Raw genomic sequence first — 26,216 nt, 5'->3', positions numbered from 1 at the left:
AGGGATGGGAATTCAGGGCTTAGGAGCCTACACAGGACGTGAATTCGGATCACTGGCCCGAGGCATCTAGGCTTCCACCCTGAGGAAAGCATTGCAGCTGGTAAACTGTATCGAATAAACTGTGACTTCACACTTCACCAAGTTGACTTCTATGTCCCTTCAACAGAGCTATCATGTTTCCAGCAGTTACAGAGCATTTTTCCCCCAAGGGTGACGCTTACAGAGACATCAGAGACAGCATGGTACAGTGAAAAAGAGCAGGGGTCTTGAAAAGTCTCACTTTAGCCTTCACTTGAAGGTGACCTTGAACAAGTCTCAGCACTTCCCTGAGACAGACCTGGATCAAATCCCTGCGTGTCACAAAAGCTGGATGGCCTCGAGCAAGCGCCTCGGCCTCTCTGGGCCCCAGCTTCTTCGGCTATAACATGGGGGCAACAGTAATTACTCACAGGGTCACTGTGGGGAGTGAATCAGGTATGAAATGTAAGTGCAGAGCTCACAGCCTGGCCCAAAAGAGTAGATGTAATTGGTGTCAAATTTGTCACCACTGTATCTAATAATTCTGTGCTCTAGAAACTCCCTCAGGAGTGGATCATTTCTAGAGACCTCAGGGTCTTATGCTTGAGCCTCTCCATGGTGCCTCAGCAAGTAGATTCTAGTCCCAGGGTCCAGGAGAAGGAGCCTTAGAGCAGGAAACTTCATGGAGAGGTCTCCAGATGCTTCTAGATGCTTTGGAACGAGAGGAGAGAAGGAAGGAGAAGACAGGGTTCGATGGTCTCCCAGGACCGTCAAAGACCAGGAGGAATGGGTGGGCCTGGCAGGGAGTGGGCCGGGGACTAGAGGAGGAGAGAAGAGAGTGGGCCCAGACCACACCTGTCTCATCGGTGCTGTGACCCTGCGCTAGAAGGGTTCATGGTCGGGGCTGCTGGGTGCTGGTGCTTCAGGTTCTCTGTCGGTGGCTCTACATTCACCCCATCAGCCACATGGGCCACAGTGTTGGCCTTGGGAGTGGGATACCAGGGCAAATCCACGGGGAAGGACAGAGGCCACTGTCCAGACAAGCGCTCTGCTTTGCTGCTATGGCTTTCGTGAATTGTCTCAGAATTCTGCGAGGCACTGGGTAGCAGGGGATGCCAGATGTGTAGGAAGGAAGAAGGACTCCGCATTAAGACTAAATGTGGAGGACGTCAGTATTAGGCAGAGAGGAAATTGAGGGCTGAGAAGAGAAAAGGGAGGCAAAGGGGATGGCAGAGAGATGCTGCTGCAAAAAGTCTCTAGCACCTTTGGGACCTAAAGTGCCTTGGGAGCCACAGCTTGAAGGTGGTGGTCAGGACACACCAGGGATGCTGTTCTAGGACTTAAGGAGGTCTGGGGACGATGACTTCCACCGTCAGCTCCCCAGGATGCCGAGACTTGGGGTGAATCACACGCCATTTCTGAGCTTCGGTCCCCCACTTGCAAAATGCAGAAAATACTACCTGCTCCACCTGTTCCACAGGATTATCAGAGGATCTGACCAAGTTGTGGACACACTTAGCAGGGCCTGGCTGAGTCAGAGACTCAATTTGAGAGAGGCCTTGGGAGACACGGGCTCCATCCCAGCTCCTCCCTGACTCACAGGGTAGCTGAGCAAGTCTTGCCTCTTTTTCTAACACTCAGTTTCCTCCTTTAAGAAACTGAGATGCCTGCAGTACACACAACTCAAAAAACAAAACCACTTCACAAACCACTCCACAAAAAACACACTCCAAAAAGAAAAAAAGAAAATGCCGGCCCTTTTCCCAAGCTTCAGTGCCACTGGGGCCAAGGAAACAGCCCAGCCCCAGGGGCCACTGAGGCCTCTCCCACCATCCTCTGGCCCCGGGCGGGGTCTGGGTCTTTTACCTTAGCAGAAGCTGCTGACTGGCGGAGAGTGCCCGATGAATAACCACAGAGAAACTACAACAGGAACCACAGTGCAAGGCGAGATGGGGGGAGGGGAGCAAGGAGAACGTGGTGGGTCAGAAAACAGGGCAAAACCCACAGGGGCAGAGGTCAGGGCTCCTGGGGGCCAGGGGCAGCAAGGGCACCAGGATGGGCCCTGAGGGGGCAGCAGCTCTGCCCCTCCCCGTGAGCCCTTCTGTACATCCTTCAGGAAGCCATGGGACAAGAGGAAAATATGAAATAAAAAGGCATACGACACATTCCTGAAGAAAAAATCCACCGGACTACTACCCTAGGGGAAGGAAATGTAGACGGCAGGAAATTCTCCGTCCCCTGTATTATGGGGTCCAGGACTGACACAAATACACCTTTTGTGCCATTTCTCTGAACACCCACACTCATCCATGTCCTCGGGGCTGGGTGTGCTCCCTTCATCTGGGCTCCCTGCTAGCACTAGGGGTCCAGGCAGCAGGGAGAGGGGACCCCCACAGTAAACTGAGTCCTGATTAGGCTCTAATCTGTAGCCTCTCACGTGACCCTTCTCTGGGCCTTGCACCCCACCTGCACCCCCTCATCAGTACAAGAGGACCAGATGGGAGAGTCTTAGAGACCCCTCAAGGGCCCTCCTGGAACTACAGCAAAGCACTGTAACAGAAGGGGCTCAGCTGAAGCTATTGGACAAGGGAGAAAGGGGGTGCTAGACACTAGCCAGGCTTTGGGGGGCCCTTCCTGCCCACGGAAGCCCAGCCCTGACGTTACCATTGCGACGTCAGCCTGGAAGATCTGCTTGATGAACTTGTTCTTGGAGGAGTGGACCAGCTGGATGATGTCTCCATGGAGGGTATCTCGGTTCTTCTCCAGGAAGCCTGGGCAGTGGCAAAGGGTGGTCACACCTCACCAGCTCTGGCAGACAAGACTCAGCCCCTCCCCAAATCCTCCTCAATGCCCAGGAGGAGCTTCAAAATTCATCTAGTTCAACCACATCCATATTACAGTGAGGACATTGAGGCCTGGTAATGACAGTGTTTTGCTCCAGATCACAGAGAAAGTGAGTGGCAGAGCCAAAACTGGAACTCTGTCTTGTCAACCACACAGCCCTCCCCTTCCAGGCCCTGTCAGAGAGGAGGGCAGGAGGTCTCAGTCTCCAGGAGGGAGCAGGACCACCTTCCTGACTGAAACACCCCGGTGCCTGCAGTGCTAGCCTTAGTCTTTTGAACGAAGGTGTCAAAAACCCTTGTAAGTAAGTGTGTCACATGGGAGAAAATAGATATTGATCTGGTACCACCTAACAGTAAAGGAATCAGTTAAAGGAATTAGCTTGTATTTGGACCATGTCTTATGTTTTACAAAGTGCCCTTGCAACTCTGATGCTCACCACACCTCCTGAAGATGCAAGACAGGCAGGAATTTATCTTCTCAGGAGTTAAGCAATGTTCAGACATGCTAACACCAAGTTAAGACAGCAGGTCAAGCAGAGTTAAGACAAGCTCCCAGGACCCCTAGCACAGCCTAGGGAGGCTCCCCTGCACCACAAAGACCCCAGAGAAGGCTTCTAGGGATTTCCTAGGGACTGAGGAGTCAGAAACTGGTTAATGGGGGCCCTTGCTAGGATGAGGCAGGAGACGGGGTGCCCAAGGTCTGGGGATGCCTGGGGAGGAAGAACACTGCAGAGAAGCAGCACCCTCCCCACACAGGACTCAGGCTGTCCTGGCTGGTAGATGGCACAGACACCCATTGCTGGGCTGCCTGTCCAGTGTCTGAGGAGGAGAGAGCTGCAGGAGGCGCTCAGAAGCGGGAGAGTGGGCTCTGGTGTTGGGACAGAATTGTTTGTAGGGCTCTAATTAAAGCTCTATGACAGACTCACCATGGGACCTTGGGAAGGTTCCCTCTGGGCTTCAGCTTCCTCATCGGTCAGATGGGAATGACAGTACCCATAAGCTCTTGCTTCTCTTCATATCACCTAACACCACCCATGTCATAAATGAAATGCTAGCTTAAGACAGTATTCTCGAACCAGAAAATGCTAGTAGAATTGTTTAAAGCAACTCAGAAATGATTAGTGACCTCAGGCAAGTTGTTTCCCTCTCTGGGCTTTAGTTTGCAAAACGATTAAAATAGACGATCCTTATGTTCCCTGCAGATCTAACATTCTATAATTTTATAAGCACGTAGAGTTTACTCATTTTCATTTCTGTATCCCAGCAACAGTGTGAAGCTTTGTATATAACAGATGGTCAGTGAATGTTGGTTGAACTGAACTGAAAGATACAGTTTTTTATTACTCCAAACAACAGACCCACTGGTTTGCCCAACAGTCCTTCAAACTTAATGTTGGCTTCCTTCTTTCTAACAGAGGGATCAGATCTCACACTCCATATTTTAAGAGAGGGCTGATCCTATTCTTGCAGCATAGCTCACTGATAACACTCTCTGCCTTCTGGATCAACTCAACGAAGAAGTATGAACCTGATGGCTTTTTGCTTGTTTATTTTGAATTTCACTGGCTTGGACTGTGGGTGGGACCCTTTGAGACCGAATGGCAGGAGAGCAATGTAGACACATCCCACAACTGATGCCCGTTTGAGGCCAGCCCTTTACACCAGGGTGGGAGGTGCGGGTTGGGAAGGGCAGTCTGCAGGCTCTTGACGGACCCTATAAAAATTTCAAGTGGGGTAAACTTGACTGTGTTCTGACCCCCTTCTTCAGTTCTAGCTTAAAAATGAACTCAGTTACATATTCCAGAAAGAAAGAAGTGCATCTCCTTCACAGCTCATTCTTGGTCTTATCACTGAAAGAGTCTTGATGAATAACTGAGCTGGTTCTAGGCTTGGCTTTGCACCCAATAGACAATATTGTGTAAGGACAGTTAACCCCCTTTCTGAGCCTCTGTTTCCCGTATGTGCAAAAGAGCATTAAGCTCACACACAAGAATTGAAAGCAGAGACTCAAACAGATACTCGTATACCCATTTTCATGGCAGCATTATTTACAACAGCAAAAAGGTGGAGATAACTCCAATGTCCATCAACAAATGTATATATAATAGAATATTAATCAGTCATGAAAAGGAAGGAAATCCTGTCACATGCTACAACATGAATGAACCGCAAGGACTTTGTGCTAAGTGAAATAACTCGGACACAAAAGGACAAATATTGTATGATTCCAGGTACTTAAAATAGTCAAATACATAAAGACAGAAAGTAGACTAGAAATCAACAGGGTCAAGGGCTGGGAGTGGGGGATGGTGAGTTGTTGTTGTTTAATGGGTACAGAGCTTTTATTTGGAGCGATGAACAGGCTCTGGAAATAGGTAATGATGACAGTTGTACTATATTGTGATTTTACCGAATGCCACTGAATTGTAGACTTAAAAATTGTTAAAACTGTAAATTTTATACTATATATTTCATTACAATTTTTAAAAATCTCTCTAAAAAAAAGGAGAGCACTGAGCCCAATATTTCCTACAGCCCCTTCTCTCTCCATGTTCCTGGTGTCTTTGTCCTGGGCTGGAGAAGGGGAAGGGCAGGAAGGCCCACTAGGAGACAGCCGCCCCGGCCAGCCCGCCTGTACCTTGGCTCTCATAGTAGACGACGCCGGCAAAGTGGTTGATCCCAAACTGGGTCTCGTGGTTGTTCTTGGGAGGAATGTAGTTCGAGTTGAGCTTGTGCTGGGAGTTCAACTTATGCAACATGGTGGTGTCCGTGCCCTGTGGAAACAGCAGGGTAGCTGTCGAACCCACCCTCTCCCCATTCTGCACTCTCCCCACTCTCCGCCAGGCCCCACTGCCTGTCCTGCCCTGTGTCTTTGCACCCCTTCTTCTTTCTTTCTCGAGAGCTTACTTTCCCTCTATACCCCACACAGGAGCTCTCTGGGCCTCCATTTCCCATCCGTTAAGTGGATGAAGTGGAACGACACAACCTCGATAGCACATTCCTGTTTAGAAAATCTGTTCCCGTGAGTAAAATCACGGGAGGAGCCCCTCCCCCACTGCAAGCCGTATTCCTTGTCTGGAGCGCCTAATCAGGGCCAGCTGCGTGCTTAGAGCTTCACTGTTTGGTCCAGGACCCAGTGGACTGTAGATGATTCTCAAATGTCAGATGAGTGCACTTGAATTGGCCCCAGAGCCACCCTGAGAGGCAGGTGTCAGTCCCATTTTGCAGATGAGGAAAGCTGAGGCTCCGTGTAGAGGGGAGTTGTGTGTCTCCGGCCAGTGGGCAGCAGTGGAAGATCCCTCCCCGCCGCAGGCCCACCTTGGGGAACTTGCTCTCCTCATCGATGAGGGAGATGATGTTCATGGGCTTGTTGGCGATCATGTCCAGGGCATCCTGGTTGTCGGTGAACTCGATGTGCAGCCAGTCGATGGTCTCCAGGTCATACTCCTCCTGCTCCAGCTTGAACACGTGCCGCACGAAGAACTGCTGCAGGTGCTCGTTGGCGAAGTTGATGCAGAGCTGCTTTCTTGAGGGGGGTAGGGTTGGGGGGCAGGGGACATGGGACAAGTGGGGTGTCGCTCAGGCCTTGCTCCACCACTCAGGGGTCCAGCTCTGCCTGCATGTGCAGTGTGTCCTTGGGCAATTGTTCCCATAGTGGACTCTTTAAGCTCTGAGGCGGGGTGGGATTGTCAGGCGCAACTCCCCCAATGTGCAGAAGAGGACCAGAGAGGGCAAAGCACTTACCCAAGGTCAGTCAGTGAGCCAGAGGGAGATTTAAGGCTAGGGCTTGGGCTCAGGACGCCCAGTTCAGGACCCTTTTCCCCTGCGTGACAAGGCCCTGTGGGGAATGCTGGCAGGTGGGCCCCAGCCCCCTGGTGGAGCACCTGGGAAGGGAAGAGCCAAGAGGCTGGGAGGTGGACATAAAGAGAGATCTAAGTGTCAGCAGAACCTGGGAAGGTGGAGGACAACAGCTGGAATCAGAGCCTTGATGGCTGATGTCTTTGAGCCACCGACTCAATGCTCTCCCAGGTGACATTCTGTATATTCAAAATAATTTCAATTATTTTGCCAGGGGTCCTGCCGCTAGGAAATGGAGCAGGGCCAGCTGCCTCCCGCCCCAGGATCCACCTGGGTCTGCTCCATCTGTCTCGTCTACTCCTCACATGGCCCCAAAGAGTGCGGGACACCAAGCATGGCCAAGACCCCTATCTCAAGCTCAGTTCACACCTGGCCTCACCTGCTTCAAGGCACCTTGCAGCTTGGACACTGGACAGATCAGAAGTGGAGCCTGGAATGTCCGTGATGGTATAACAGCCTCCCACCGCCCCCAGCTGGCCTCAGCTGACCCTGGGGACTGGACGAAATAGGAAGGAAGGGGAGAAGGCCCACAAGGAAGACTGGAGTCAAATTTTCTAACAGCCTGGCAGAGTGTGTTTGGTGCCAACTAAATGTAGTTTAAAGAGGGAGATGTGACATTTCTTACACCCATGCTGTGGAAGAAAATTCCCACGGGGCAGAGCCCCATGTGGTACCTGTTGACGGCAAAGTTCTCAAACCCGAAGATGTCCAGGAGGCCGATGGAGCGGCGAGAGTTCTTCACTTCCTGGGAGGGGGGCTTGTAAATCGCAGCATTGATCTTGTCCACAATCCAGACAAAGAGCCGCCCATAGATCCCCTGAGAGGCGGGGCAGGCTCGTCAGCCACTGGGCCCAGCTGCACCCTCCCAGGGAGACAGGCCAGGCTCCTGGGCCCTTTGCGGCCTTGCCCCTTCTGTGGAACAGCATGCTGTCTGAAACCCCCAAGCCTTAACTCAAGCTGTTCCCTCTGCCTGGAGCACCCTTTTCTGCTTGAACAATTCCTGCTTACTTTTCAAATATCTGCCAAGAAACCTTCCCCAACCTGGTAGTTTGGAAAGGAGCCCTCCTTTGGGCTCCCATCTCTCCACCTATCTCTGTCTCCCCATCGGTTCTGAATATCTTGAGGGTCCCAGAGCCCAGCACAGGGCCTGGGGCAGGAAGGGGCTCAATGGACAGCAAACATGTGACTGTGGAAACGGGCAGGACTTGGCGCCCTCCCCGCCCGACCCAGTACCTCTTCAGTGTCTTTTTTGAAAAGACCAGAAAGAATGTCCCCTGGGCTGAGAACAGCATAGCAGACCAAGTACCCAAAGAATACGACGCAGCATGAGGCCCAAGGGGCTGGGGATCAAAGCAGGCCAGGGTGGAGGACCTGAGGGGACCAGAGCTGGCAGGGCCCCTGGAGGGCATCATGCCCAGCCTCTATGGGACGAATGGGGCTCAGAGTAAGATAGATCCAAGGGCAGGCCAGGGGCAAGGTCTTCTGCCAGCAGTGTGGACTCCTCGGCACCTGCGCATCGACACCCCAAACTCCGCGAGGATGGGGAGACCCCGGCAGCCACCCCACAGATGGCCTACCTTGACAAAGGCGTCTCGCACATCCAGCGCTTGCTCCCTGCTGAGTGGGGTGGACACCGTCTCCCCACGGGTGATGAGAGTGCGGCTGGTCAGGCAGTTCATCAGATCCGGGGGGTTCACCTTGTGGGGCAACATCCAGGCACTGACGCAGCCGGTGCCAGCCAGTCCTCTCCACCACACCCGGAACCCCCCTACTTTCTAACCAGGCCTCTCTCAGACTGTTCCCTCCACTAAGAACGCTCTTCCCCATGGCCCCACAGCCAAATCCTCCCCAGCCATCAAATAAATCCCACCCACATGGGAAGGAATTCTCTCTCCTTGACAGGCCCTTCCTGCTCCCCTAGCATGTTACCTGTCCCTTCCAGGACCAGCTCTGACTCTGGCTTTATTCATCCCAGTTTTCCAACCCAGGGCAGAGCCTAGTGTTTACTAAAAGACACATAGACTGACTCACTCGGAGCCCCAGGCCCAGGGGTCTCCCCACTCCCACCCTCCCCAGGGGCAGCTGGGCTAACTAAGGTCAGCAGTGGGCGGTGCTCCTGGGCTCTGGGCTCTTCTCCTCCTCTGGGACCCGCTCCCAGCACAGAGCCTGCGGTCACTTGGTTCTCAATGCTGAACTTCTAGGACTCTCCAAGCTCAGGACTGAGCTCCGTGGTCCCCGCCTGCCCAGTCCCCTGAGCCTGGAATCAAAACTGTCCCTTTGAGAGAAATAGAAGCCACTGTGGAGACAGAAGGCCAGGCACTGACCTCGAGCAGGGACGCAGCTGTGGCCAAGGACGGGGAGAAGAGGACCTCGCAGGCATCCAGGTTTTCGAATGTACGGGCTGTCAGGCAAGAGAGCACAGTGTCAGGCAAGAGAGGGTGGGCATGGGGGCAAGGAAGTCGTCGAGGAGGGCCAGGCACCACACTGAGCCACCAATACCCACTGGACAGCTAGGTGTCGTGCAGCCCTTGGATTCAGTGCAGGGCTGAGAGGGCATGTACCGTTCAGGCCCCTCACCCTCATACTGCAGGTTGCCCAGGTGCAGGATGGAGGCCAAGAGCTTCGAAATCTCCCAGTTCTCAGTGTCGGTGAACATGAGCACCTTCATGGCAGAGCGGATGTTGGCGTACTCTTGGCTGTCCTCCCGGCCCTCACACGTTATGCAGTTACCCTGGTCGGCAGGTGAGGGAGAGCGGGTACAGGAGGGCATCAGGGAGGCTATGGGTACCCCCAGAGAGGCACTGCGTGGGCCTCTGGAAAGTCTAGAAAGCTCCTGCCTGGGCTTCTCAAGAGCACGTTTCCCACATCTGGTGACTCTGGATCTCTTTTCTTCTCATGAATGAGGGGAGCGGAGTCACTGATGTCAGGCCTGGGCTGTCACCCTGCCTGGTAGTCACAACACCAAGGCCTCACCATGCTCCCCTCCCCCCACGGACAGTCACCCTCAGGGATTTGAACCTCTCACCAGGTGTAGCCTAGGGTGGAAGGGGGAAGAGTAGCTGCAGATAAGTGGAGCATGGACAGTCTGCCCTATTATGTGTCTGTATGAGACCTGTGTACATGCACATGTGTGTGTGAAAGTGTGCCAGCCAACTACAGGAAGTGTCCAGGAAGGCCTGTCATACCTACCGCACGCGCACGCGTGCGCGCGCGCACACACACACACACACACATCCCTTTGTTGTCCCACATCCCTCAGATACCATAGCCCACACTTGTGTCCAGCTCCACGCAACCAGTTATAGTCTCTCCCCGGGGCTAAGGAAGCTGGTGCCCCCAAGCCAGCCTGCTGTCTACATGGCCCCTGACCTGGTATTGGGTGGCAGCAATGGCCCCAAGGCTCACTTTTCCTTAGTGGCCTGACAGCAGCAGAGGCGGCAGCACCTGAGTCCTGCAACCAGCAAGCCCTTGAGGCTGAGGCCACAGCAGCCTGCACCCTGCAATGCTGGGATCCTGGCAGAGGTCTCAGCCTTCGTGTCCTCAATGACTGAACCAACGCAGCATACGTGTGCAGGCAGGTCTATGTACGTGTACACGTAGGCATGTGCATGTCTGTGTCCCTGGGTCTGGGACATCTACACACGTTAAGGAATGTGTCTGTGGTGAGAATATGTCTAGACGTGTGTGCAGGTGGATGCGTGCCCAAGTAGGGAACAGGCCTTAGGGTATATGCAAACCCAGGGTGAGCTGGGCAGGTCAGGGGACAGGAGAAAGCCCTTGTGGAAGTTCCCACCCACCAAGCCTAGAGCTGAGGAGGGGCTGGGTGGGCTGCTCCTGACCTCACTGCAATGGGTGTCCCCCTCCATGAGGGCCCCACCTGGGCCTCACCATGGCCAAGTAGTTATAGTCTGTGGCCTGGCCCAGGCCCAGCTTCTTCTTCTGGTCCTCGCTCATACCCTCCAGCATGCAGTAGAACACGTGGTAGTTCCTTTCATCAGGGGCCTAAACAAATGGACACAAGATGTTGGGAGACTAGTCAAGAAGGCAAGAGGAAGCCATGAGCAATGAGACAATCAAGAAGACTGGAAACACAGTTTGCTATTTTAACAACTGGTTTTCGTGAAAAAGCCCCGTGGTGTTTTCACTGTGGGGCTTCAGGCACAGGCAGGCAGGCAGGCAGCAGCCTAGGGACAGCGGAGGCGGTGCAGACAATGTGTATCACACACAGCCCTGGGGCTGGGGGTCCTGGGCAGGGACAGCTCTGCCCCCAGGCTTGGGCCCACCTGGCGACAGACGCGTGACTTCTCCAGCAGGTATTGCTCGATCTTGGCGCCCTCAATGGCACCTCGCTTGTTGAAGTGGATGTCGATGTACTTCCCAAAGCGGCTCGAGTTGTCATTCCGGATGGTCTTGGCGTTCCCGAATGCTTCAGGGTGGGTAGCAGGTCATGGGCGAGGTCAGCCCCCACCCAGCCTCCCACCTGCCCTGAGAACCCTTGCCCTACCTTCCAGGATGGGGGTGGCCTCCAGCACCTGCTGTTCTATCCATGAGTGCTGCCCACTGATGGCCGCTAGGAACTGCAGGATCAGCTTCGTGCTCTCTGTCTTCCCTGCTCCAGACTCCCCACTGCAGAGGAGACCCAGAGAGAGGCAGGGCCTATCAGTCTGCATTGCCCCGCTCCCCACAGGGCTTCAGCCCAAGCTGCTTCCTTCACCCACCCTCTCCCATCTGTAAAATGGGCTGACAATATAGACCTTCCAGGGCTGGGGGAAGGCTAAAGAAACTCAGTGCTCGGCCACAGCTGAAGGTTACTTTCCTACCCCTTCATTCAGGCATGCGCAGTCCTGTATCCATACTTGCCATAGAGCATGGCACATATTAGATGTTTGATCAATGCTTTGTTCTTTTATCCTCTGCTCAAGAGAGAACAGGAGCCTGAGATTTCAAGGAGCCAGCAGTAAATAAAGTTGGCCTCAAAAGCTAATATAAGCTTTGGTCACATTAATAGAGATATAAGGCCTGGGAAAGAGGAGATGATTCTCTACATTATAAGACATCAGCAAGAGCAAAGAGCTGGAGCTCTAGGGGCTAAGCCTGGTATGCCATACTGGTGCTGAGCCGCTCACCTGATGATGCAGCACTGGTCACGGCTGTTGCGTTTCATGTTGAAGTAGCAATTGTCAGCAATGGCGAAGATGTGGGGGGGCATCTCCCCAATCTTCTTGTTGGTATACTGGCGAATGTGCTCTGGTGAGTAGATGGAGAGCAGCTGGTAGGGGTTCACAGCCACCAGGATGGAGCCCGTGTATGTCTGTGGGCAACAGGGAACAGAGAGCTCACCTCTTCCCATGTGGGAGGCTCTGACTCTAGAAAGATCTCAGGCTCTGCCTTGTTCCATCCCTCTGGAAGGGAGAGCACTGGCTTTGGAGTAACATGGTTCATGGATCAGAACCCTGCCTCCCTATTAGCTGGGGCAGGGCCTTCAGATTAGCATTGGGTCAGAGTGGGTGCTCAGAGACATTTGATGAAGGGAAGGAGGAAGTGGAGAGGGAGGGAGGGTCTCTAAGACTTGATTTCCTCATCTTTATTTATAAAATGGGCATAAAGTAACTGTTTATGAAGATTAAAGAAGACTGAAATTCATAGCACACTGTAGGTACTCCTCAAATACTAACTCTCATCTTTGCTTCCAAGCCCTGCAGCCCAAACTTTTGGAGCAAAATTCATAAACTGGACCTTTCCAGAGCAGAGGCTGGGTTTGTGATGGGAGAATAGAACCAAGCCATAAAGAGCTGAAGGGGCTGGAGTATGTGATTTGGGGGCTGGGTGAGCCCTGTTCTCTGCAGCACTGCCCCTGTGCTCTGGGGACAGGGTGCCTCCAGCCATCTTGGGCAGTGTAGGCTCAGGGGCAAGATGCAACTCAGAAAGCCTTATGGGGGCTCCTCTCCACGGGCTCTTCTCTTAGTGCACAGAATGGTCACTTGTGTGCAAAATTTTCCACTGTGGGTCCAGGCTCTGACAAACAGGGGTCAACAAGGCCTGGCCCTCCTGCCACCAGGGCACAGTGAAGCACTTAGGAGTTACTTCTCTCTCCTCCCATCCCTCCCTACCCCAACTTGAAAAGGTCAGGCCCAGCCAGTAATTGATAATGGATGTATTGACATCTGGGCCTGGAGAGGCTGAAGAAAGATGTGACCCCACAGGGGAGGTGACAGCCTACCCATCCCCTACCACCCAGAGTACAGTGCCTCCCACCAGAGCCACAGCCATGCCGCAGCCTGAGGTGGCCATGCAGGGAAGGCACGGCTGCCTGGAACCACACGCCAGGAAAAACGCCCACCCTAGGGCCCGGTGTAGCTGTGCAAAGCAGCCCTGGACTAGGGGCCCAATACCCAGGCTCCGGTCCTGGTTCTGCCCACCCTGGGCCAGGAGACCTGGCCAGACACCACCCTTCTCTGGGCTCCAACCCAGGACCTTCCTTCAAGCAGCCCAAGCCAGAAGCAGCTGAGGCTCACTATGCTGACTGACCCTATGCAAGAGTCCAAGCAGGAAGAAAGAGGGGTGGGGTGGGGTGGGGGGAGGTGGGGAGGTGGGGGCTGGAGGGCAGCGGCCAGGCCAAGCACAAATGGAGAGCTGCGGCTGACTCTATGCCACGCTCGCCTGCCTACCACAGCTGGTCTGAGGTTGGAAAGTGGGGAGCAGGAGAAAAGGAAAGTGGTCATTGGGGAACAGGGAAATAAGGGCTTTCTCCACCAACAACCCTCCACACACCCCAGGGCTGAGGTAACCTCTCAGAGCGGAACCTGCTGACCTCCGGCCTTAGAACGCCTCTGCCACCATCCCCTACAGCTCAGCCCGGCCCAGCTGTGGGAACCAGCTAGACTCTGATCTGGGCTTGGGGAGTGACCACAAGGAACATCCCTTTGCCAGATGACTTCACTTCTCTGAGCCTCAGTTTGATCATCTGTAAAAGGGGATGGTTCACATCCACCTCCCAAGCTGTTGGAAAGACCAAGCGCCTAATCTTTGACAGGTACCTGGTATAGACTGGCTGTCCCTAAGTGCTAATTTCTTTTCTTCTTAATAACGTGACACTCAATCGCTTGGCCATGGTCACCACGTGGCATGAAGCTGGCTCCACGTGGCCATTCTAGAATCCTTCGGTGAGACAAGCAAGGAGGCTGACAGCAGCCCCTCCTCCCTCAGGGCCAGGGAGGGAAAGCCTGGGGCTGCGGGAGCCAGATGAAGCCCCTGGGACTAATGAAAGGGCGAGGTGGAGGGAGAGGGGAAGCGGAGGGCTCTCAGTGGGAATCAAGCACAGAGGCGTGAAAGGGCGTGACATTTGGGAGGTCTGCTGGAGGAAGGTCACCCTGGCAGCTATGAAGGGATGAATAGCAGCTGCAGAAGCTGAAGGTGGAGACACTATTTCAGACCCAAAGAACCAGTCAAGGAAGGGAGGGGGGTGGTCAGGACCAGACAGAGGTGGCCCTGAGAGCAGGCTCGGCCACCAAGTGTGTGGCGGGGCCATGCCTGAGAGGGCCGAGGATGCCCTAGAACATGGAAGGAAGACTTCCTAGGACTGGGCCTGGACCCTCTTCTCCCACTCACATCTTCCACGGCCCTCTCCACTCTGTCCACAGCCCAGGGATCTCTCCAGAGTACCAGGCCCCTCAGCCCCTCCCTGCCTCCTGGATATCCCCACTTGATGTCCACCTGCCTGTCCAGACTGGAACTCGTCCTGGCCTTCAGCCTCCCAGCAGTACTACCAACAGTACCACCACCATGCTTCACCCAGGGTGGGACCTGGGAGGCCCCTCGACGCCTCCCTCTCCTTCGTCCCAGCCCACCTGTCTCCATCAGCGCAGCCACCCCTCTGGCCACGGCCACCACTGGCTCTCAGCAGACCACTGCAGGAACCTCCTCACAGGCTTCCCACTTCCATACTGTCCCCTACAATCTATCCTCCATTGGGAGCCAGGGTCAACTTATAAAATATCTGATCACGTCATTCCTCTGCTGAAAACCCTCAAGCACTTCCCATGGCCTCAGGGTAAAGTCCATATCCTTTCCCTGCCCACAGGACCCCTGAGCCCCAGCCCTCACCAGCAACATCCCACACAGCCAGAGCCTTCTCTATATTAAACCTCCAGTTAAAAGCCCCACACTCCATCCTCTGCCCCGTCATCCTGCTAATTCCTGCTCATCCTTAGAGTCCAAACTGAGATGATCACCCTTGCAGGAAGCTGGGCACACTCCAATGTAATCCATCACATCTCACATGGTCCCTGTGCTTGGCCCACCCGACTCCTCCATAATTCTGGTTCAAGGTCTGTGCCCCCAGCATTGCTCTCCTCTATACCCAGGGTTGGCACCCTGCACAGCACGTAGGACACTCAGCAAACTGTTGCTGATTTGACCGAAAGAGTAACTGCATTAATGGATGGAGAAGAAATTAACTGCTGCCCACAGGAAATAGCAAGGAAGGGAGCTGCGGGGACAGGCCTGTCAGCAACACGGAGGCAGCCTATCTATGCAGACAGGAAGGGTGGCCTGGGCATGTGGCTAGTGGAAAAGCACAGAACGGTGTTGGGGAGCAATGCTACCACTTCTGTACAAAAGAAAATTTTTTTCATCGTCTATACATATAATTTTATATCACATATATATATAGGTACATATACAGTTGGCCTTCTGTATCTGTAGGTTCTGCATCCACAGATTCAACCAACCAGGAATCTAAAGTATTTGGAGAAAAATGTTACATTGTTGCTGATGTGTTCTATGTAGTTAGGCTACCAAGGCTGTATCTGTACTGAACATGTAGACCTTTTTTCCTTGTCATTTTCCCTAAACAATATGGTATGACAACTTTTTACATATCGTTTACATTGTATTGGGTATTACAAGTAATGTAGAGATAATTTAAAGTATACAGGAGAACGTGTGTAGATTATATGCAAATACTATGCCATTTTATATAAGGGAGCATCCGAGGATTTTGGTATCCCCACGGGGTCCTGGAACCAATCTCCCACCGATACCAAGAGACAACTGTATGCATATATATCATACATGATAAATATATATAATCGTCCTTTTGGAGGATAGATTAGAAATTAGTAGCCGTGGTTCTCTGTAGCAGAAGGAAACCTTTCCAATTAGTAACACATATACCCATTTCACAATAAATAATAAAAGCAAGGCTGCTTCCTTCAGTGAGAGAAACCTCCCCAACAGGAGGGCAAGAACACACCAGGAACTGCTAGGAAGACGATCCCACCCCCCACCCCACCCCGCCCTCGTCCCCCCTCCCCTCCCCGTCAGGGCAGGGACTTTTTGCAGCTGACACTCCATCTCCCCCTTACCTCCTCTGAAGGCGAATGTGAGGTGTGGTCACACCCCCTTCTCAGATGAGAGAACTGAGCCTCCAAGAAGGGGAGGGACTTCAAGCTCACACATCGGATAAGCAGAGATGGGGATGAGCAAGGGGCCCTGGCACCTGGACTTCCCCAACTCCCAGGACTGCACCTGTAGGACTGTGGAGCTGGCAGTTGGGGTGGGGGGGTAGAAGAAGTGAGGTGCTTGGCCACTGCTGACAATGAGACTGAGGCGCACCTGCCCTCTCTGGGCTCCAGCACCCATCCATCCCCTCAGACTCTCAGCATTACTTCCTGAGCCTTCTGGCCCTCTCTCTCCAAGAGTCACAGTCAGCAGAGGGTTAATATCCGGCTGCCTAGCACAGGCCTCTTGCTCAAGTCTCCAGTAATAAACCTGCCCTGTGGGGCCATGGGTTGGGGTGGGGGAGAGATAAAGACTATTCCCAAGTCCTGGACATAGCTCACAAGGTCCCCAGGGGCCTCCATGTACTCAAGGGGAGATCAGGGGCCTCTCTGGGGCCAGAGATACATACCAGGAAACCTGGCAGGAATCCATTTTACCTCAAGCCCCACCTCCTCCAGGAAGCCCCCAGGCCTATCTGCCTAGGCTTCTACCTTAGCAGCCCATGGAGACCAAGACACACATCCTGGGACATACACCCTCCCAAAGTCACAGAAATGCCCACCCACAAAGTCTCCCATTGTGCCACAGGGAAGGCTGAGACCAGATAGTAGCAGGGACTCCTCAAAAGCCACATGCTTCCTAGACCCAGGCTTCCCAGACCAGGGGCCTAACCTCTGTACAGCATCAAGGAGTCCTGGGTCCCTGTCAGCACTGCCATTTGTTCCCTGTAGGACCCAGGGACAGCCCCTGGCCTCTGGGACCACCCGATGAGAGGTTGCTAGGTGTCCTCTGAGGTCCCTCTCCCATGTGAGGTGCCTGAGGATGATTTGCGGCCCTGGAGTGCTGTCAGGCTCCTGGGGGCAGGCCAGCTGGAGCAGGCGACCACAGGGCAGACAGTCAGGAACAGAGTGTCCGCCTGGCTCGTAGCTGTGAGCAGCATGGTAATCTGAGGAATTCCTGGGTGTGTGGGTCTGTGCCCGGGTAACTCGAGCCATGAAGTGACCAAGCGTGTCATGGTTAGGGACAGGTACGATTTCTGGGTGGGACGATGGCCCTGTTGCTTCTTCAAAGCCCTGCTCTAATCTTACCTCCTCTGCCCAGTCACAGAATCATGGAGTCAGCAAGTCCAGAACACCTCCATGAACCCTCCAATTCTTGAGCATGACTCCCCAGGCCAACAGACACCCAGAATCTTAGGCCCATGGATTATCAGAGCTGGGGAACTTCTAGGTGCCATGGCTTGGTTTTCTGAATAAGAAAACCTCTGAATAAGAAGGCAGCTGACATACCTCCTCTCAGCTCCATCCCATGTCTCCTCCCCACCTCCTCTCCCTTACCCAGAAAAGTGGTCGGAAAGGCTACAAGCGACACTTCTAATGAGGCAAATGATGTACTTCTACAGGTGCAGATCTCAGGGTTTTCTGGAGAATCTATAAACCTCTGGAATTCTTTTCTTTGACCCCCTAGTCAGCCTATTCAAGGACACAATGTCCAGGCTGATTTCTCTGCTAGCTGCCTGCTAATCAGTCTACCCCTCAATTTTTCACAAACAAGATTCACTGATTCCAAACTGTCTGAAGTTTTTTACTCCCTTCACTCTATAAATCCTGTTTTTTGCCTTTGTTCCTTGATTCAGCCCACTAACTGACCACCTCCCACGTGAGGAATGAGTTTGCCTGCAAAATCACAAAACTATGTGTAAAATAACAAGTACATGCCTCTGCGTTATTCTTAGACATGGACTACGGGGTCCCTGATGGAGACAACGCCCACCCCCCAGCTCTTCCCGGTGAAGGGGCTCCCAGCCTCCTCCTGACAGGAATATGAGTGAGGACGTCAGCTCTAGCAATGGCCTCCCTGGCAAGCAGGTGGGAGGCTCCCTGTTTACCTCCAGATCCAAGTGTCAGACTCTACCCTGGCCGGGGCTGATGGCCAAGGAGAGCCCAGGGATCCCCTCCCGACCCCAGTGTCCAGGGAGAGGGGCAAAGAGGGTACTGCTGAGAACTGGGGTGCAGACACCAGTGGGTCCTCATGGGTATCTCCAGCCTGGGCTTGAGTTCTAGCCACACCCCACAGCTGGGTGACACTGCTCATGCCTGGAGGTGTCTTTAGTACCCCGTCCTACTCTGGGTGAAGGAAGGGGAGAGAAGGGCTTTGTCAGTGCAAAGAGTTCCCTGTGAAAGCCACTTGCTGTGCCTATGCAGTGGACCGACACCGAGGGCCTCTCCTTGGGAGCCGGACGTCACAGAAGGCCCCAGAGTGGAGAGGGAAGTGGAGGGCCTGCCCGGCCGGCAGCTGAGGGATCACAATGCCAGATCTTCCCCGGGACGCATCCCTGTCCCTGAGCGCTCCTTGCCATGATTCCTCGGGAACAGCCCCCTCTCCACCCCCGCTCCCCAGCTCCCTCAGACTCTTCCAGCCCTGTCTCCCCTGCTCCCCTTCCCACTCTCGGCAACCTGAGTGACTGTGCTGCTCACTCTCCTGGCATGGTCCTGCCTCCGGCCTTCTATTCATGTGGTGCCCCTTCCTGGATGCCGCCTCTACCAGCCAACCTCACTCACCTCCAGGAGCCCCACCACTCTCCCAGAGCTGAGAGTGACACCTCACCCCTACAGATCCCTAGGAGCCTTCACTGCACTTCTCTCAGGCACTTACCACCCACCCCACCACCCCCCAGCTAGCACGCCAGCCTTCCCCGGGCCTGGGGATCTGCCTCAGGGATTCCCTTGCTGTTGCACATCCACAATTTCCTTGGCCCCTGAGCTGCTTGAGGAAGGGGCTGGGACAGAGAGGTGCAGTGACCCCAGCACACAGCTATGGGCCAGGCTAAACCTTGTAGGGCCTCAGTTTTCCCGTCTGTAAAATGGGACTGTTGGGCTAGATCAGCAATTCTGAGTGTAGTCCAAAGACCCTTGAGGGTCCCCAAGACCCTTTTAGGAAGTCTGCCAAGTCTTTTCCACCCACGTAATCAGTGAGGCCAAATTTTCTTTATACAGTCAACCAAAACGACATCACATTGGACTAGATGCAAAGCAGATGTGAGAATCCAGTTGTCTTCTATTAAGCCAGACATTTAAAATATTTGATAATATTGTATTGTCACTCTTCTCACTAATTTTTTTTTTTTTTTGGCAAATATAGTCCTTTTTCACAAAAAATATGTTATCTTGTAATGGATTTTTTGGTTATTTTTAAGTGAATTAATGTGGTTTTTAAAGCTTCTCAGTTTTAATTTACGATATGGTAAATATCAATACATAACCCACATAAATGCTCCTTGGGGTCCTCAATAATTTTTAAGAACATAAAGGGTTCTTGAAACCCAATGTGTGAGAACCTCTAGACTAAATGATCTCTGGGGGCCCTTCCTGCTCTGATGGTCCCTGAGCCCACCTCAGGATCAGCTCGGTCCTGGCTCAGTGAGACTGTATTTGTCCTCCTGAGTTTCAGTGTGGAGAAGCGTGGAGTGTGTATATAACTGGTTGTAATATCAAGGTTTTGGGGGATCAAGGAGCATGTTCCCTTCTTCATCCCCTTCCTGAGGATACAGACTCCCAACTCATCCTTTCTTGACCTTGAGGACACAATGGCAGGCCTCAGCCCCACAGCAAACCCAGAGAGGGCAGCACTTCCCATCTCTGGACAAAGCACTGAGCCCCTCACTGACCCTGCTCTGGCCTCCCAGTGTTTCAAGGCCTAAGGAGGCACATGAACCTGTGGTGGTACAAACGGCCTCCTTCCCCAACCACAGACGACACAGGCCACGGCCCAAAAGTGAGGATGAGCCAGACGGAGGAATATGATAGGCAGATGAGTCCCTGTCCCCTAGTGGCCAGCAGCAGACCTGGCGGTCTCAGGAGGCTGGGCCCCTGGGCAGCGCAGGCGGAGCTGTGGGCAGGCAGGGCAGGGAGGCACTCACGTAGATGAGGTGGTCCCGGTAGCGGATGAGCAGGTTGCGCAGGATGCCGGCTTCGTTGAGGTCCCCCAGGCGGATCATGTCCTCCACACCGTGGACCGACGTGGGGTGCATGGGCTTGATGTGCGTGGCATTCTGCGGGGAGATCCAGTGTTCCTGCAGGAAGGTACAGTGGCTAATGTCAGGTTGCTCTCCTGGAGCCGAGAAATGCACACTGCTGGGGAAGGGGCTCAGGAAAGAAGGGAACCTCCAGTCTGTGAGGCCCCAGTAAGGGTCTTGTCCTGTTCTGTAGCCAAATGCCATCAGTTATAACAGGTTTGTATCTACGGTGCTGCCCAGCCCCAACCCCCATGGACCATTCCTTCTCTCCTCAGGGGATTCTCTCTGCAGACCTAAGAGGTGGGCAGGCCAGGGACTTTGGCCCCACCTTACAGTTGTCATTGAGAGGATAGAGTCCCCAGTCACCTTGCAGTATGGAGTAGAAAGTGTAATAACTGGAGTTAGACTTGACTTCAAATCTGGGCTCTGGTAACAAATGTGCAGAAAGTAATTTCAAATAACGCCAAGAATAAGGCAACAGGCAAATGGGATGGAGAATCATCGGGGGAACTACTTTAAACAGGGTGGTCAGGGGCCACCTTTGAGGAGATAATGTTTAAGCTGAGACCTGAACGATGAGAAAGAGACCCCTGTACGATGAGGAGTTCCCTGGGAGAGGGAACGCCAAGTCCAGGGAACAGCGAAGCAAAGGCTCTGAGGCTCGTGAAGGCAGGGCAGGAGCAGGGGAGAGTGGACGCATTCGGGACATATTTCACAGGGCTTGTTGATGTATGTGCAGCAGGGGTGACTTTTCAGTGCTCGTGAGCTGAAGGGAAACTAGGACAGAGGTAGCCCTCTGGCTCCCCTTACGCTCCCCTGCAATATTTCCTGCTGCCAGGGGGTGGCAGATGGTGGAGCACCCAGCTGACAGCGTTGACTCTTACAGCCAGCTGCGCAGCCCTGGTTTCCTCCTGGCTCTGGAAGCTCCCGTCCTCCAGCGGGTCTCCAACATATTCTCCTCACCATCCCAGCCGCTCAGGGAAGCGAGAGTCGATCTGTACTGAGGTGTGGCCGCAGGCAGGGTTAAGCTCCCATAGCCCTGTGGGCCTCCTCCCTCTTCCCAAATGCCAAAACGCTGGGAGCCTCAAGACCAGACAGGAACCTGAGTTTTGGGGAGGAAGTTAAAGAGGACCCCTCCGCCACCTTTCGGCTCAAGCCCTCAGACTCACACGTGCTCCTCCTCTGAGTCCCCTCTGGGATAACCAACCCCAACAGCTAGACACTAGCAGGAACCTGGGCATTAGCCCCCATCCCATCCCACACCCAATCCAGCTGGTTAACATATTCCTTCCCTCTAAAGAGCTGCTGCATGAACAGTGTCCTCCTCACCAACCTCGAGCCCTTACCCTGATGCAGACCATCATCTCTCACCTGGCCCTGCCCCTAGCTGTCGCATCCCCACCCCAATTCCTCATCTCCTGTGAGGTTCCTCAAGCACCTGTATGATCCCACCACCCTGGGGCTTTGAGTGCTTCCCCGGCCCCCAACTCTTCAGCCTGAAATACAAGGACCAGCATGAACTGGATGCAGGGACTGCTGGCTTTTGATCCAGTTACCCCTGTACTTCCAACAACAGAAGGTTGGTCTCCACTTCCCCAAACACCTCGCCGACCCTGCTCAGACTGTTCTCTCTACCTTCTTTCCACCCAGCCTTTGAGGCTCAGCTCAGATATTCCCCAGTTGTGAAGCCTTCTGTGACAACACTAACCATTCTCGCATGTTCTACTTGTGTCATCCCCCCACCTCTGCTGCAGGCCGGGCTGGGGGCCTACTCTGGGTCCCCGCGTTGCCTGGGTCTCCCATTGCAAGGCAGTGGTCACCCTGGGTTGCCATTGTCTGGGTGCAGTTCTGTCCGTGACCTTCCGACTTGCTCCTAGGCTGGGAGCTCCTAGAGGCCAGATTCCATGTCTGCTATACCCCTTCCACAGTGCCTCAAACAGGGACAGGGCACAAATGACGTGGCAGGGAATCTCCAATGGGACTTATGGCCAGCTAGTAACTACTGTGAACCAGGTCCGAATTAGAAGCAGAAGTCCTAATCATGGGGAGAAGGGCTTCAGGTTCCCTGTTCCAATCCCCTCACTGGGATCCGAGTAAGACGGTGGCCCTCAGGGGGATCAGGGACAGGGCCAGTCACTGCCCACAGCTCCAGTTTCCCTGCATTTCATGGCATATCCAGGGGGATCAGGGACAGGGCCAGTCACTGCCCACAGCTCCAGTTTCCCTGCATTTCATGGCATTTCATGGCATTGAAATGCTGGGCCAGGAGCATTTCAATCCGGGTCAGACCCTCACACAGCTCTCCCCAAGGCATGAATGGGCCAGGTGGTGAGATTAAAGAACCTGCCTAGATTTTCCAGTCCCAAGTGGAACATTCCTCTCTCCTGGGCACCCTATTTCTTGATAAAAATTGATCCAGTTGGAAAATTCCCTCTGCTTGGTGCCTCTTCAGTCCTAGGCCCTGACATGGCCCAGAGGGAGAGGACTTCCGGGCAGGCCATCTGCCTTCCTCATTTGACCCCAACTCTGGTGACATAATCCCCCCCACACACAGCTTGGCACAGAGTTTAGAGGAGGCTCAGCCACTGCATGACTCTGTAACCCTGTGCATGTCACTTTTCCTCCCTGAGCCTCCGCGACCTCAGCTATGAAATGAGAATTAGAATAACAGTCCCTTCTTCTTGGGATGTTGGGTAAATTAATCGATAAATAAAGGCCAATCCTTGTTTTATTCCTACCAAGTCTAAAAGGCACTGGTGCCTGGTAATTGCTCAACCAGTGCTGGATATTATGACTCTCATGCTTTCTGGTTTTACAAAGGAGATGAACGTTCTCATTTGTTCCTCAACAGAATTACCGGCCCATTTCATAGTGAGGAGTCGTACTCAAGAGGTAAAGTGGCTCGCCCAGTTAAATTGCAGAGCTGAGCCTCTCCCCACCCCTTTCCTGCATGACAGGTCTCCCAGCTCAGGTCAGCACCCCTCGGGTCAATGTCCACAGGCATCTACAGCATGGACCAAAGTGTAACGAGGGCAGAAACCGAGGCCTAGCCCTGAAGAGATGCCAGAGAGAGAGAGGGGAGGAAGGAGGGAGGAAGGGAGAGAGAACATGGCCAATTCCAGGGACTGGGGACACTTTGAAGAAAGAGCTGGACTGGGGACACTTTGAAGAAAGAGCTGGACTGGCATTGAACTTGGAGAGACGGGGACCACATGGTCTGTAGAGAAAGGGAAGGAGGGGTGCATGTGGCAATGGGAACGGCTTGGGAAAGGCAGAGTGAGGACTAGAACCATAACCTTTCTTTCATTCATTCATTCAGCGAGTCTTTATGGAGAACATTCTCTGGGAAGACTCTGGGGAACCAGATGTGACTTGCCTGGTTCCTGCCCTCAAGCTGAGGGTGTCTGCGGGAAGATAAAGGAATAAAGGAGATGGCCTGCAGAGGGGAGGAAGGCATGAGAGGGAAGGAGAAAGCCTTGTGGAAAAGGAAGCCAGGAGCTCCAGTGTCCCCATTCCACTGAGGCAAACCCAGCCTCCCTAGCCTGCTCGAGGCCAGCCAGTCATGGCCCTCCCCACTCTGCAGCCCTCACTCCTAGGGCCTCAGTGGGAGGGGACCTCTGGGATCTGGTGACACAGTTAGGGGACACCATCTGACATGCAACATGACCCGGGTGAAACTCAAGCCTGCAGGCAGAGTCCCTGGGCCCCACGTTGGGGTTGTAGGCAAGTTCGGGGGGGGCTGGTTTATGCTGCCAGCCCCCCTCCTGTGGCTGCAACCTCACAGTAGCTCTCTAGAGAGTCCTCGACCTGGAACTGACATTGCAGACACTCCAAAGTGCAGGGGACAGAAGTGTGGTTAACAGAACCTGAGCCCCCAAGGTGCCATGAAGGTGTTGGGAGGGGAAACGTAGGCACCGAGGCCAGATCCCGGGTCCTAATCCCAGCACCACACTTGCAGCTGTGTGACTAGTCCTGGTGTGGTCCTCTCCGCGCCCCAGTTTCCCTCGGGGTAACAGTTTCTGCCCTCCATGCTTTCACAGATGCTGTCAGGACCCGAAGACAGAACTGGGTCAAAAGACTGTGCAGACCCTGAGGTAGGTGTCTTTGCCTCCAGCAGAACCTTATGCTCCAAGTCGCTGCATCCTCTTCCTCCTCTAAGAATCCCGGAGGCTAAGACGAGGACTCAATCCCATCTCTGTGTCCCTAGCACTAAGGAACTGAATCTTCCTGGGTCCCTCAAGTCCCTGCTAAGCTTAAACCATGTTCTCTGTACCACATCCACGTGTCCCCATACCACGGACACACATGCAATACACATGCACACGTGTTCGAAGGCCCCAGGCTTACCCTCTAGATCCTCATCCAGACCACTCACCTTCCCCAGAGCAGGACCCTGACTTTAGGCCTTTCCTTTCTCTCCAAGGCCCCACTCTGACTACCTACCAACTCATACTTCCTGTGTCCCTTTTGTTCAGGGTCACAAGAAATAAAGGGTTAATCTGTTAGGCTGATTCCCGGGGCAGCACCAGGGTGGACGATGAATTCACATGGTGCATTAACCCAATGGAGCGAGACTAAGAACATTTTCAGATCAACTCTTGCTTTACGGAGGTGTTCTCTGTGTGGGATCTCACTTGTGGGTCAATGCCCTGTGAGACAGTTCCTATTAACCCCATCTTACAGAAGAAACTGAAGCTTGGAAGGGAAAGAGGGTTGGCGAAGCTTGCACAGCTAATAAGTGGGAAGGATGAGATTTGAATCTAGTCTGACCCTGAAGCACCCCTGTGCCTTTGGAGCTCCCAGCTCAGGGCCACCCTCTGCCCCATCATACACACACACGTGACCACACAGACACAGGTCTCTAATACTAAGCAGAGTGGACTGAAGTGCTTTTGGAATTAGAACATGTAAACTGGGGCAGAAGTGGAGGCTCCCTCTCACAGGGGTACTGGAGAAAGCTCCATGAAGGATGGAGTGTGAGAGGTGGAAATGGGGGCACAGGCACCACCTCTACCCCCTTGAGACAGGTCACTGTCTGGCCCCTTCCAGCCTATGTCCTCCCCAAGGCATGGGGGCGGGGGCGGTAGGGGGCTACTCACATTGCCTTCATCGTCCACCACCTGGATCTGCCCAGAGTCGCAAAGCTTCACCACTGCCCCGATGGGCACATCAAACTCCTGCCCGGACCTCAGGTCCATCCAGACATAGTCCCCCTGTGGGAGAGAGAGAGTCCCAGGACAGGTGAGCAGGGACAGGGCTCGGCACCCCTTCTAGGCAGTCCTGTGCCCTGACCCTACCACTACCAGAGGCTCTTGTGCCAACCACAGGAGAGGAAGGAAAAGTACTCAAACTAGCTGGGAGGCATCTGGTGCCAAGCCCTGGCCTGGTACTTATGCAATGTCACCTACCTCTCTTTTATAGTAGCCATAATGTCCCCATTTTACAGATAAGTAAGCAGGGGCTCAGAGAGAATCACTGAGACCACGCAGCTGGGCAGCTTCAAACCCAGGCCTGTCCAAAGCCCAGCTCTCCCCACAGCTCCACATGCCACACATGTACAGCGGATTCATCGAAGTTTAGGCAGAAACACTGAGACATCCACACTACTTTCCCTCCGTCCTAAAGAGCCCCCTGCCCAGACCACCCAAACAGCCCCTATCACCTCTAAGATTGACTCTTAACAATCGTAGTCAAGGGTTCCTCACAGTCACACCGCTCTGTACCGGGCCCTGTGATACAAGTTTGGCCTCATTGCCTCCTGGCTTGTGGGGAGAGCCCTGACCTTGAAGGGGAAGGGTGTCACATTTGCATCCCCTGCGATGTCTGACACAGGGCCTGGCTCTTACTACATGCTCAGTAAGAGCTCATGGAAGCCAAATCTAAAACTCAAAGTCAGAGAAATGGACTTAGAACAACCACTTTCAGCAATGATGCATTCCACAAACATACCTTGAGCACCTACTAAGTACAAGGCACTGATT

The 26,216-nt window shown here is 53.7% G+C and overlaps 1 protein-coding gene across 1 annotated transcript in view; it reads right to left on the bottom strand.

The window, feature by feature from the left end:
- MYO7A (myosin VIIA) overlaps nucleotides 1-26,216 on the bottom strand; it is an 87,321-nt gene that overhangs the window by 42,547 nt on the left and 18,558 nt on the right. Inside the window, exons 3-18 of the mRNA XM_039848328.1 lie at nucleotides 25,335-25,448; nucleotides 20,140-20,292; nucleotides 11,846-12,030; nucleotides 11,224-11,345; nucleotides 11,003-11,145; nucleotides 10,608-10,721; nucleotides 9,297-9,450; nucleotides 9,044-9,120; nucleotides 8,297-8,416; nucleotides 7,307-7,536; nucleotides 7,208-7,215; nucleotides 7,099-7,127; nucleotides 6,606-6,745; nucleotides 6,180-6,387; nucleotides 5,500-5,635; nucleotides 2,683-2,789 (exon numbers count right to left, since the gene is read on the bottom strand). Of these exons, the coding sequence (XP_039704262.1) occupies nucleotides 2,683-2,789; nucleotides 5,500-5,635; nucleotides 6,180-6,387; nucleotides 6,606-6,745; nucleotides 7,099-7,127; nucleotides 7,208-7,215; nucleotides 7,307-7,536; nucleotides 8,297-8,416; nucleotides 9,044-9,120; nucleotides 9,297-9,450; nucleotides 10,608-10,721; nucleotides 11,003-11,145; nucleotides 11,224-11,345; nucleotides 11,846-12,030; nucleotides 20,140-20,292; nucleotides 25,335-25,448 (2,040 nt within the window). The remainder of the gene's footprint in view (nucleotides 1-2,682; nucleotides 2,790-5,499; nucleotides 5,636-6,179; nucleotides 6,388-6,605; nucleotides 6,746-7,098; nucleotides 7,128-7,207; nucleotides 7,216-7,306; nucleotides 7,537-8,296; nucleotides 8,417-9,043; nucleotides 9,121-9,296; nucleotides 9,451-10,607; nucleotides 10,722-11,002; nucleotides 11,146-11,223; nucleotides 11,346-11,845; nucleotides 12,031-20,139; nucleotides 20,293-25,334; nucleotides 25,449-26,216) is intronic.

The sequence above is a fragment of the Pteropus medius genome, unplaced genomic scaffold (assembly GCF_902729225.1).
Source record: "Pteropus medius unplaced genomic scaffold, Ma_sr-lr_union100, whole genome shotgun sequence".
NCBI classification, from domain to species: domain Eukaryota; kingdom Metazoa; phylum Chordata; class Mammalia; order Chiroptera; family Pteropodidae; genus Pteropus; species Pteropus medius.
This window is presented reverse-complemented; position numbering and strand designations above follow the sequence as displayed.